General features: G+C 36.6%; 1 protein-coding gene across 7 annotated transcripts in view; it reads left to right on the top strand.

The window, feature by feature from the left end:
• GLIS3 (GLIS family zinc finger 3) overlaps positions 1 to 13,999 on the top strand; it is a 202,290-nt gene that overhangs the window by 77,812 nt on the left and 110,479 nt on the right. For all 7 annotated transcript variants that reach the window (XM_064405112.1, XM_064405113.1, XM_064405115.1 and 4 more), the window contains 2 exons: positions 266 to 458; positions 4,693 to 5,809. In XM_064405112.1, the coding sequence (XP_064261182.1) occupies positions 266 to 458; positions 4,693 to 5,809 (1,310 nt within the window). The remainder of the gene's footprint in view (positions 1 to 265; positions 459 to 4,692; positions 5,810 to 13,999) is intronic.

Here is a 13,999-nt window from a genome sequence, read left to right as displayed (position 1 = left end):
CTTCAGCCCATGTTTTACACATGCATAATCTATTAACTCCCCTGTAGAATATTGCTATTTATGTTTTGAGAAGTTTGCAAAATTCTTATGTCAGTCCCGTGTTTTGTCCTCATCGGAAGATTCCCATTACTTTCTGAAGTTTGCAAAGTGATGTGATCAAAATGCAGGAATTAGATGACAGAGTTCAGGGGATGCTACAATGTGAGTTCTGTGCCTCGTCATGGGTTCATAAAAGATAAATACTAACCTGCTTTGTTTATTTTAGGAGGTCTTGGTTATGGATACAAGGGCAAGTCCATTGGAAAAGGCAGTGGCAACAATGCAATAGCCACCAGCAATCCCATGACAGTTCAACAGCTGAGACCTCTTTCACCTTCAGTGAATCACCTTTCAACAGCATGCAGCCAGATCAGCCCTAGCTTACAAAGGTCTATGGATGCTTCTCCATCAGATATAAGGTCCTCAATTACCTTTTTATATTCAGTATTTTAAAAGGAAGGGGTTTAAATTCATCTGTAATTAAGATGTGACATTTCTGGTTATTAAAATCAGAAAATCATTCTCTGTTATGCCACGGGAAATTGAATTCCATGCAATTTAATTCAGATCAACTATAATCGGACTTCATGTTGGGATAATTCAAATAATGGGTGAAATTTGGCCACACAAAATCTGTGTATGATAGGAATTTTTATTAGATAAGTGCTGTTTTATAGTCACAAACTAGATTTTTGTACTGGGTATAGGAAGTGTTATGGAGGATGAAAGCAGAAATAGTCCACATGTTACATCTGCATAGTGCTAAATGTGCCATGTTGGTGTCTTTCAAATAGCATCAAGGACAGGCAAAAAAACCCGTAAATGCTCTGCACATGTTCCTCTCTCCTCATCAAATGCATTTGCTTTCAAATGGTTTGTTTACCATCTGATAATTAATCAGATCAATTGTCCTCGAAAACTTGTTAATTTTCCTAGTTCTGTTGTGTAGGTAAAGAAAACTATGACCACTGTAAATGTTGCCTTATTATATACTACCCCACAGATAAACATTTATTAATTAATTTTAAACACTTAAATAAGAGATTATGACTTTGAGTTTTGTCAGCAGACATGAATTAGAGGAAAACAGGTATTTGAGAACCACCCTATAAGTACATCAGGCACATCCCTGGATGTTAAATATACAGCGAAAAAATATTCTAATGTATTACTTTGGAATCTACATTCCCCATTGCCTACTGAGTTGAAATGTAGTTTTTATTTACAAAAGACCATAAGGGTCTTTATTCTCAAAGCAGTTTACATTTACTGTGTTGCTTTATCACAAGCCAAGGGACATTTCTGAAATAATTGAGACTGGTACTTTGCAAAAGGAATAAAACCTTGCTTTACTCTTAAGATAATTTTTAACATTTCTGCCACTTTAGTTGTGAAGACTGAGCTTTTTCCTGGGAAAATTTACAAAATTAATTATGCTTCCTGTGTAGACATGTCAGCAAAAACCATTCAGTGCTAAGATGATGACAAATGACAAATCCAAATACATGCCTTTCAGATCAAATAAAACTGTTGCTAGAAAAATATAATTACAGAATTGTTACTTACTTAAGTTTTAGGTGTGCCTGTATGGTTCCAAACACTGAATGTGTGGTTGGATATATCATGTCAGTACTGAGTTATGCAGTTTTGATTTTATTTCAAAGAAACATTTACTAAGGGGAAACTCAAATTGAAACTCTGGCAGAATCAAGGCTATGGTGTCCCTAGAGTACCTTTTAATGATTTGTCAATGAAGGTGTTCTAAAATAAGTTTATCACACAAAGAATGTCAATTTCAGCAATTTTTACCTCAATTTGTTTAATAGGGCAAAACAAGTTTAAAGTCAGATTCTAACTCACAGATTGTCAAAACAGTGTGGGATTTTTTTTCTTTGTGGTTTTTTGGGAGGTTGGTTATTTGTTATTTCGTTTTGAGCTTTTTTAAAAATTAAATTTCTTGAACTATAAGCTGCTTTTGCCTAAGTGAAGTTGACTGGTTCTTCCTGGGCAGAGTGCCTTCTCCTCTCAGACACTATGAACTGTGTTCTGGCAGCTCAACCCAAATCAGATTATTTGTTGAATTTACCAAAGCTGAAGTGAATTTTCTTGATTTTTACTGATTGAAGAAAGAAACCAGTTGGCAAGATGAGTTTTGCTACACATAGCATCAGATTCTGGTGTACAGACCATGGAGGATGAAACCTTCCCCATCTTTTTTGAGTTTCTGTAGAACTGTTTTGGAGTATTCAGTTGTGTTGCATCAAACCAGATGTAATACTGCCATTTGCTTTGATGTGAGTCAGAAAAAGATCTAGGAAAAAGCAAAGCATTCTTGGCTAGTAAATAGAAGACCATAAAAAGAGAGAAAAATGTAGTTTTCACTCTTCCATGTTTATGTTCAGGATTCTGGATTATACTCTGACATTGTGGCCTCTTTACACAAAGGGAGAATACAATGTAATTGCAAGTAATCTCTTGTAAATGTTAATGAAAGATCTGGTCCAAACTCAAGCTGGTTTAGTTTACAATAAGCAGATGCACCAATTAATGCCATCTGAGATTCTGGAACCCTGATAGATCTGGTCCCTCATTTTCATATTAGGTGTATTTATTTTCTTCCTATTAGAAAACTGCTTAGTAACAGTATGGGCTGAATTTTAAATGAATCTTCATTTTTGGGGTGGGAATTTTTATTATTTTTTGAATTTAGATGCTGAAGTGCTGCAGCTTCTTCAGAATAGCTGGCTCTTACTTATTGTGTACTTGAAATTCTGGGCCAGCTTTTTATTTTTGTCCTATTATGAGACTTTTAAAAAGCAGTTTTTCTTCAGATTCACTGATGGATATGCCCCTTCATGTTAGGTATTAGTAGCTTTTTTGTATGACACTGGTTGTACTACGCATCTGATTAAAATTCTTGTCAGTACAAAAATAGACTTTCTATTGATGCACAATTTCTTTTGCTTTATTCATAAAATAAAAAATGAAATTTTTTTAAAAACCTGGCAGAACACCCCTACCCTCTCCTGATATTTTCTGGGTGTGAATCATAGCATGGAGTTCAAAGCTATGGATCTGTATTTGGTGTCACAACATACTAGCACGATTTAATCACCCTATAATGAACTGTGCTGTAACAAAGCCCATTGACAACAGCCTAGATCAGCTTTTTCACAAAAAGTCATCCCTTTAGGTCTAAATGGCACACAAGACTGACCTGATAGAGCAATCTCATTTTTCTCATTTCTCCCAATACAAATTGTAGTCAGCATGCTAATTGTGCATTTTGTCTGTAGTCTGTTTTGCAAGTGCCGTTTAAACCCTGATGGAGTCATGTAAGGTCCATGACAGTACCCTGCCCTGACACTGAATCAGAACAGGACGTTTCTTATTCTGATACAGCAGATCAACCATGCGTTACAAAGCAAGTATCTTGCGCAAAGGGGAATTTAACATCTCTCCCTCTGGTCACTACAGCAGGGCTTGCTGTTCTTTTAAGCTACATTTTTCCTGTTTGTGAGCTATCTTACAGATACAACACCTGCAAACTACTTCCTCTCTCTCTCAGGCTGTGCCAAGCTTCCCCTCCAGTGTCCTCGATCTGTCATTGAAATTCCATGCTTCTTCAAAACAGTGTTGTTAAAGTAATAAAACCAAGAATTCTCAAAACATAAGATGCAGAGGCTTCTGTGAGATTGTCAGGTTTATCTGGGTATATAACCAGTTCTTCCTATTGTAAGAGCTCCTTAAAAATAGAAATTTATATACTGATAGCACCACTAACTGGTAGGAAATCCAAATGTGCCTGGGTGTGAACTGGAAACAAATAAATAAATCCAGTTAACCTTCAGCCAGCATTTACAGCCATGACTCAGGGCCCTTGAGTTTTATTTCTTTTTTATCTCATTCTGTAGAAAACAATACTTTTAAGAGCTTATATGTTAAGGGTTTTCAAGCTATCCAAAGAATATTTGCAGCATGAAGATTCATAATATCTCTGTGAAAAATGCTCAATACTAGCAAAATTACACTTTAGTGACAAATTTTGATTGCTGACTTGGAGGCAGATACATCTTCAAATCAAATGTAAGAAACCACTTCAACCAGTTCTCCTACATTGCTAATTTATTTTGTTTGTTTTGTAAAGTTAGATATTACCTGTATTTATAAACTTGATATATAAAACTTCTGAAGGGAAGTATTTGTAGAATTCGTATGTGTTACAATTGACAATTGTCGTTCAGATTGAATATCCATTCTCTTTAGATTAGTTTTCTTTCTGTTTTTTTCCAGAAATATAATAGATGACTTAATTCATTTTGGGTTTCATAGAAGGCAGGAACATAATGCTTTGGCTTCAGAAATCCAAACCTATTTACAGCACAATTGATGAAAAGACATGGAATAATTTCTGCAATGCTGGATGAAGAATCATTATAGAAACTTGCTTTCAAAATCTTGAGGTTTTAAAGTTGGCTTCCTAAGTGACCTTTGTATAACTACTCACTAACTGAATGTGCTGAACTTGAGCCCCTAGTGTTAGGGAGAGCTCTTCTCACATGTAGCCTTTCCTTAATTTTAAGCGTGTGTGTGAAGGTAAAAGATCTACTTTTGAATTGTCTAACTGCTTACTTTATTATACTTTTATTTCAGGTCACTCGTGTCATGTGAGACTCTGGCCTCTACAACGTTAAGCTTGTCAGGAGGTCATTCCCCTGTGAGTGCTGAACAAGAGTGGTCACACAGGTACAGGACACTTTCTTCTGTTCCTCCTGACCATGGTTTACAAAATGGCAGTGAACTGGGGAACTTAATAAATTTTTCGCCCGAAGCATCTACATCCAGTAACTCATTACTGTCCTACTTATATGGCATGGAAAATAAGAATTTCCCTTACTCTAGTCCCTGCCAGTCCTCAGTCTGGTCTCAATCAGCCCGCTCCAAAAAGAGAGCACTCTCTGTATCTCCTCTGTCTGACGGCATTGGGATTGAGTTCAATACAATCATTCGTACATCCCCAACTTCTCTGGTGGCCTACATCAACAGTGCCAGGGCACCGCCAGCAAACGTCTCCCCACAGCCTGAGGTCTATGGACATTTTTTGGGAGTGAGAGGAAGCTGTATACCCCAAAACTGCTCTGTTTCAACTGCACAGAAAGGCTTCCACATGGCGAATGGCAGTGTCACTTTTCCAGGGTATGTTGAGAACGGGACAGGTGAGTACCAGCGGATGCAGCAGCTGGAGCAAGCCAGCTTACAGATGGGTGCCACAAATAACATGGTGATCCAGCAGGGTGTGCTGCCCATGGACAGCCAAGCAATGGAAATCTTGAAAAATGAACAGCTGGATGACTTCTCAGGCCCTGTTGGTGACATGCCTCTTTCATCCCTGGTGCTGCCACCACCTCCTCCACAAGGGCCGCCCCCGCCGTACCATGCCCACCAGCACCGCCATCCGCACGGCCTGCCCAGCCACGTGCCCCCGCTGCAGGTGCTGCCTCCTGCCCCGGGCGCCCTGCTGGAGGAGGATGGCGAGCTGGACGATCCCAATGGCAAGCATGGCTGTTGCTGGGTTGACTGCGGGAAGCTGTATGACCATCAAGAGGAGCTTGTGCGGCACATAGAGAAGATCCACATAGACCAGAGGAAGGGAGAGGACTTCACCTGCTTCTGGGCAGGGTGCCCTCGAAGGTTCAAGCCATTTAATGCCCGTTACAAACTGCTGATTCACATGAGAGTCCACTCAGGAGAGAAGCCAAACAAATGCACAGTGAGTCTGAGTTCTGTCTTTCTTAACAACTAAAGGCTCTCTATTACTTAGGAAAATACAGTGAAGTTGTAATTCTGCCTTTGCTTCTGCCATTTAGTGGTGTACTTTTTAAATAGTTTGTGAGAATGAAATGACTGGTCTGTTCCATCTTCCCACCTAAACAGAAAGGAAAACTGTTCTTTAATTTGATACATATCAACTGATAGGATTAGTCAAAATGTTGTGTTTTCTACATTTATAAACTTTTATTGTAGACTGCAACAAGTGACATGGTAAACCTTCATAATGCAAAACTGAAGCACCATCCGTACTTAAGTATTTGCATGAAGGATACATGCAGTAAAAGTGCTGCAAAATAAATGCCACAATTTATCCTGAGAGACTCTTGCATCATGTGACACCTTTTTGACTTGAGGAATTTTCAAGACATTGCATAATGTTACCACAAGAAACTGAAAAGAGTTGGGCATTTTTTAAGGCAGTTGTTTGTTCTACTACTAAAAAACCAAACCCACATACCTGTTTCCCTTAGTACATTAGGAATAAATCCCATAATAATTATTCTTTTCACAGATTCTAGCAGTGAGCATTCAACCCATGAAGTCATGTTTTTCTAGCAAGAAAAGTTACTTAGGGTCACTGCCAGTCTGTCTAAGACCTAGATAGTCACATGGGTTAATAATCTGGATGTAATCAGTTTGTGCTTGGTCTCTAGTGCACCATCTATAATCTCTGTAATTTATATTCTCGAATTGCCTTTACATATGGTCTTTATTTTGAATGACAATGAGCTTAACCTTACTAAGTGCTTATTTAGTGTCATCAGACAGCAACCTCACCAGTGCAGTTTTGAGTCTGCAGCATAAATGGTGATGAATATATAATTTAAAGGAATAACCTCTGATTAAAAAACTTATGTTTACATGTGGTGAAATTTAAATTGGTGCTTGGAGTCTATATCAGTGTATGCATTGTTGAATAATTTTTTTAGCATGATGTAGATGTTTGCTTATAGAGATAAAAGAAAGTTTCTTTCTTTTACTTTTGTTTTTTCAAAGGGCCAGTGTCCTGCAGGATAGAGTGGATATCTTTCCAGATTTCCATCCTGAATTTAAAGAACCTAGTAGAGGTTGTGTTGCAATGCTAGAAAGATTTTTTTATCCTTCCCTTTTGTCACACCAGAGCCTTAACTCAGGCTGTCTGCTTTCTGAATATTTTTTTAAATTCCATAATATTCTTTTTCTGCTCTCCACATATATTGGATCAGGGTATACCATTAATTTCAGTTCTTCCTCAAGGATTTCTCATCACATTTATGGGAAGAGAGGGAATGAGGAAAAAAAATACCATGAGTCAAGAAAGTAATTTTTTAAGGGAATATCGCATGTAATTAAAGGTATGGAGACAGATATCAGCGGATGAGTAAGGGCAGACACAAGATGAAGAAAGAGGGCAGGAATGATGAAAGAGCACTGAAAAAGAGTAAATGCAAGAACCCAAGTCTTTGTAATAGAAGAATTATGATGAAGGATCCTGTAATACTGGGGAAAACATTGTGTTGGTAACACACTAAACTCCCTGCCCTCCCTGTTCAGAAAGGGTGCTTACAATGACCTCCTGATTTTAAAGCCTCCTTGAGGTGTGTCCTTAGCTTTGAAGATCATTCAATGTGTAAGTGGATATGGCATTTCATATGATAAAGTTTTTGAGATTACTAAGCCAAAACTAAAGTACACACCAAGTCTTACTGTGTCACCAATATATAGAGGTGTGTAGATCAGCTTCTCAAAGAGGGATTGCTTTTTAAAGTGTGGTTAATATTACTGAACTGAAGCAAGCATTGCTGGATAGCACCAAGAAGTTTGTGTATCAGAAGCAGCATTCACATACGTTTCTTTCATGTTGAGAATTGTAATTAAGTGTAGAAATACAGAGGGTGATATGATAACCCTCATAACGTGAGTGTAAATCTAGAACTTATGTCCCTTTTCTTGGAATAAGCAAGCAGAAATGTAATTTTTTAGCATGGTTTGAATGAAACAACTCAATGCTTTATTCCTTTACCATTTCACAAATTGTGTGAATTTGGAAAAAATATATTTGTCTTTCTAATGTCCAGCAGCCATAACTTCTTGATATACTTAGAAAGTTTACTTCAGTCAAACATCAACCTTTCTCACCAAGCAGTGAATTTGCAATCATATCCATGCCATGTAAGGTTTTTAATGGAGTCTTTAAGTGAGGTATTTGGGAGAACATTTTGGGCAAGATGATAATGAAGAATGACTTCCAAATTAACAAAAAATTATGCTAAAGAAATCTGAAAATTTTCACTAAATTTGTACAAATGTATGATTTTAAGTGCAAAATCAAAACAATCAATTTATGATCTTTATTTGTCCATCTAGAGTCTTTCTAGAATTTATTTTCTGGTTCTAGGTGTAGCATGCCTGTTTCTCTGAAACCACTGAAACTAATAGTCTCTATAGCCACTGTATTTTACAGTCTAGTAAGAGGAAGTCCAGTAGACCAAGCAGGAAAAAGGAAGGAAAAATGCCCAATATACATCTATTATTTTAATGAACCAAATTTACTGTAAAGAATGTAACAGAAACAGTAAATCATTAGGAGGAACTATCTTAATGTAATCTATCAAGATATCCTGTAATTAAAGGCAGCAATTACACCAGTCATCGTGCTGCTATCACACACTGATCATTGTGTAAGCATTGCACGTGTTGATGGTTCCCAACAGTTTGCAAGACACAATCTTCTGCTTGGGCATAAATTGCAATGGGTCCTAGCCAATATACTAGTCATGTCAGTATATTTACTTGACAGTGTTGTTTATCTCTGAACTGCTGTATTGAAGGTGTATTGTTACATATTGTGCTGTGTATCCCTAAGGACTGCTGTGATATCACAGTGAGCTTTACATCAGCAAGATTCATGTGATTTCAGTATTTTCTAAGGTGAGGGTTATCTCTATGTTGTATTGCAACAATAGTAGAGATAACATGAAATTAGATACATAACTTCATAAGCTGAACTTTATAACAAAATTTTATTTTTCTCTGTTATTGTTTTGTGATGATTAAATAATGAGGTTCAGAATAGACTTGCCAAGCAGCTGGGACTTCAACACTTTATATGCTTATCCTTAAAACCAGAACCATGCTTATAGTTAAAATCACAGTCAAGCGACCTCAGCATTTGTTTTGCCACATCTGAGTTAGTATCTATTTATCTATATAACAAAAATTTAGGGTAATTTTAAACTAAAGCTGCAAGCAATATTTTACTCTTTAGTTCCTGCTCGTTCTGGATGAGCTGTCTTCTTTGATTCTGGAAGATAAAAGTGTTGAAGGGTGAATAGTAATCAAATATCAGCACATAAAAACATGTTACAATCAGGATAATCAGTTCCAAACTTAAAGAATTTGTTTGGAATAGCAATTCTTTAAATAGTTGTTAAAATGCATTGGGCTCCCTTACTGTTCATTAAACAACTTTCATGTTCTATTCTAACTTACATCACCTGAGAAGCATTCTTCTTTTCAGTGACCTGGTTTAGTGACTAAAAAATTATTCATGACATGGTGGTACTACTACTACTACTACTACTACTACTACTACTACTACTACTACTACTACTACTACTACCACCACTATGTATTTAGTGTCTGCTCCTAAGCTTCTTCATATAAAGTAGATATATCATGTTCTAATGTGTTGTATTTATTGATTAATCTGTGTGTTAGGTTGTACTTTTTCGGAATAAGTCAGAAAACAAAAAATATGAAGAAAAGTTCATATCGAAATGCAAGTAGTAAGTACAACAGTGGCTGAGATCTGTAACGTTTGATAGCAGTTATCTTGCAATGGCATTTGAGGCTTCTGCAGATTTTGTTTGAATCAGAAAAAGGCTGAATTCCTTTTAGCTGTTGAAACCTCAGAGTAGCAATTGGCAAATGCTGACCTTTGTTCTCTTTGTATCTACCTATGAGCTAATTTTCTACTCAGCTTCCCTTCTTTTGTAGTGAACATTTTTACTTTTTAAGTTCAGCTCCAATAAGAGCTATTTAATTAGTCTTATTGTCCTGCTACACAAACATTAAGCTTAACACATTTATTCTGGTGTAAGCAACAGCATGATGTTAGAGATAAATTCCAAGTTCACACTTCACAGCTTTATTCAGATGCACTAAGAATGCTTCCCCTTTTGAGGCTGAGTTCAGTCTTGTTGCTTTCTGTAAACTCTGAGCTATGCTACAGCCCAATATCTTTCGTATTGATAGTACTACATGACCACATTTTTTTAGTGCTATTTGACTAAACCAATAAAATTGCTAGTTTTCCTGTCAGATTCGAAGCAACATCCATTTAACATCTGCTAAATACCTGAAATTGTCCCACAACACATCTGCAAGGCATGTAAAACAGAATATATGTGGAAAAAAGAACATGAAGCTTAAAATACTTTTTTAATGCTTTTTTTTGAGACACAAGCGAACATCTTGGGTGAGCATGAGTACTTGCATGGATGTGTGTATGTGTGCTGTTTGAACACGTCTTTTAAAAATGGTGTCAAAGTGCAAATTTGATTAAAGCCAGAACTGCATTCTGTAAAAATGATTGGGATTTTTTTTCCATCTTTGGTCTTTAGCATTGCGTCTTCATATGGTATCATATATGGCATATGCAAATATTCTGTTTACAGTATATGCCATGTTTCTTGATAAGACCGTATCACATCCTATATTGCACTGAAATCTTGATAAAATAGAAACTATAAACAATTTTGAATTTATTTTTCCTTATATGCTTGCAGAAGATCTTTCCATTATGCTAAAGTAGCATTCAGCACATTGTCTTAAGCAATGTCACAAGAATGTTAATTGAATTGTTGAGTCAAATTGTTGAAAATTAGAAAGAGCTAAATTTACACTTGCTTGTTGCTGATTCTTTCACTAACTCAGTAAACAAGCTGAAACAGAAATGCCACAGAAAAAACAGAGATGTATGATTAATTAGGCTATATGATGGTGTATGGATACAGAAAGTTGGGCTTTAGTTGTCTGTTATAACGCCTCCCTAGCTCTCACAGGTTTGTGCAATATTAGTAATCTTCTGGTCATGGTTATGATGTCTTAGCTGTTTAAAGAAAAAGCGAATTATGGACTCTGGGTGTGCCTCCCCAAACAGCTCAAGCTCGAGTGATCACATCAGATGGCATCTAGTCCAAACTAATGAATTTTGCCTCTTTAGCAATTGTACTAATGGTCTTTCAATACTATCCTTTCAGTGTGAAATATCTACTGTGTTCATAGTTCAAAATGTAATGATAGGTGCTTTTTCTTTGGCTGCTGAAGATGCACAACTTGCACTTGAATTCAGTGAGGACAAGAGCGCTTCTGGCACCCAGGGTACTGACTTTCAATAGCAGAACATCTCTTGGAGCAATCAAAAACTGCAGAGCAAACTCCTTTCTACATGTAAATGATGACAGTGAAAATGGTAGCCACAGTGCCCAGAGAGCCATGCTTTAGGTTTCAGAATAAATTGTTTATGAAACATCTAACTTCTTTGTTTTTTTCTAATTGATAATTTGATTTTGATATTAAGTATTTGAATCAGTTTTTTTTTCCTTTTGACTTATATAATTGAAAAATTTAAAACAGAACTTAAGTGAAATTTTGTAAACAGGCATATTTTTAGTTCATTTTAGTCCAGAACATGAATGTGAAGAATCCCAAAATAAAAATGAACCTTCCTAATTGCAGAAACCCTTATGTTTGTATGGAAAGGTGTCTAATTTGTTACCTCTCTGTGTTTGTGGATAGGTACAAAAACTATATTTTCTTTTTTTTTATTTCCCTGTAGCATAATTTTAATTAAATATGTTTTATATATCTTTCATTGCTATACCAAACTACAAATAAATGGTAAACTCAAAAAATGAAGAACTCTTAAATTTCATCTACTTGAAGTAAGAAATCCTAAAACATACTTTGCATCTACCAGAATTTCAGCTACAAGAAATTTGGAGGGTATTCTGGTGTTGGGTTTTTGATTGGTTGGATTTGGGTTCATGTTTTGGGTTTTTGTTTGTTTTTTAAGCATAGGTTTTAAAGTAGAAAATTACTTGAACTCAAATCTGAGGGGATGGGGGAAGGAGGCTGTTACTGTTGATGTTTTGGAGCATCTTTGTGTGAAGATTGGGTTACTCTCCAAGTCATGAAATCTTTATAGATAACTTCTGCTCTTTCCTGCTAGTTTTCTTTGGCCTTTTCAACATCCCCATTTGGTTGGTGGCTGGACCTCTATCAGGAACAGAGTCATTAAACTTTGAAACTTTCCTTTTAGTGATAGAAAAGGCTAACAATATCTGACAGGAAAACAGAAAATGCAAGTTATGATACAGTTGCACTAGAAACAGACAGGGACCTTTCCCAGAAAACATGATTCTGTTTTAAAGCAAGGAAGAGAGAAGTAGAGGGAACTACTTAATAGACTGTGCCATCCATTACAATGTTATTCCTTCAGAAAGGAAATACCGTTTTACTTAAAAGTAAACATACTGTCGGTTTTATTCAGGTGATTGACACTGATTTCCTAAGGATTAGTGGTTTAATTAATGCTTCTAGTGTTCTGTGGAAAACTTCCCAGACATCTAAGTCTTATGGTATATCTGTGAACATAGGCTTTAAATAAAAGCGCTGAGCATTAAGCTGCATAGAACAATCACTGGATTACTTGTATCGAGCAGTTAGGAAATGGAAAAATGCCAAATAGCTTTTTGCACTAAATATGTTTAGTGCACTCCAACATATGTAGTAGGCTGAAAGCCAAACGCAAATCAATGCTGAAGCATTTGTACATCCTGAGGTACTCTTTGACATTTTTTTCATTATTCAGATTTTGTATAAGATACTGTTACTGGTTTAATGCTTAAAGGACTCAAGAGAAGGGACTGGTTCTGTTTTAATGGATAAGTTGCAAAGCAATAGTCTTGTACACTTCAGTGAGGCTTGTCCAGGCAGAATCATTCTCAATGCAGTGATTTCTATGACATGTCTGGAATCACAGAGTCCACCTGTTTACCCAGCACTTGGGAGAAGAGAACAACCCCCCTTCGTTACAGCTTCCTTTTGGAAGTTGTAGAGAGCAATGAGGTCTCTCCTGAATCTCAAGCACAGTAATCCAGACACTCAGAAGAGAAGATCCATCTTGAGTCACTCTGATCCCTGAAGCAATTCTTTCTTATTGCCATTATAGTCCCAATTACGTGGAGGGGTATTCAGCAGGTGCTAAAGTCTTGTTTGCTTTTACAGATATCTACTTGTAGGGTAGGTTTCCAGAGAACTTGGACTGGATAAGGGTTAAGCAGTGTTCAGAACACGATGGTAAGTAGACTCTCCCTGTAAGTGGTTGGAATAAGTACCTTGAACAAGGATGCTACCAAATACAGCCAGTGCATTGGAGTGCTCTGTCACAGACACATGGTTGCTGTTCATCTTAGATTAACAGGCTTTGAATAACTGTTGAACAAACCTTTCTGAACAGAGTGCATGGAAACAGGGTGGTCTTTTTAGAGCTAGTCACTGTGAAGTTTCAGTCTGTGTCTGTGTAGAGTGCTAGACTACGTAAGAAAAGCAAATTCAGAAAGGAGCTAGTGGGAATGCTGTTGTGTCTGGAACTGTAGCAGTCTGTTAAATGCATCAGGATTTGCTAAATGTTTTTTTAGCCACCTGGTGATTGTTTTCTGATACCACTTTTATCCACTCAGAATGCTTATTTTTTCTATCAATTAAAGACTGTTTCAATTTAGGGTTGATATTTTCTTACCATTGTTTTTACGGATATACAGCAATGTTATTCCATGAGTATTCAGCCCTTGAGAATTAACACTCATAATTACAAAGTTCAAGGTCACAAGTGAATAATTTTAGAGAAATGTCCCTGTGGTAAGAAATTTTTTTGAGTTGTTTCTTCCTGAAATGTTGAAATGTAATCTTACTCAGCTGTCCATGAAGAAGTGTGTTTGATACATAGAATAGTTAGAAATAGTTTCCCACTATCTCTTTTTCTCTTTTTGAATGCTTTCTGTTGGTCTTCAACTGGCACAAGCTTAAGTCAAAATCACAGCATGCCTTTGTGTCTTGGTAGAATTCTATAAATACGTTAAAA

The sequence above is a fragment of the Passer domesticus genome, chromosome Z, assembly GCF_036417665.1.
Source record: "Passer domesticus isolate bPasDom1 chromosome Z, bPasDom1.hap1, whole genome shotgun sequence".
In the NCBI taxonomy this organism is placed as follows: domain Eukaryota; kingdom Metazoa; phylum Chordata; class Aves; order Passeriformes; family Passeridae; genus Passer; species Passer domesticus.
Note: the sequence above shows the minus strand (reverse complement) of the source record. Positions and strands in the feature narration are given on the sequence as shown.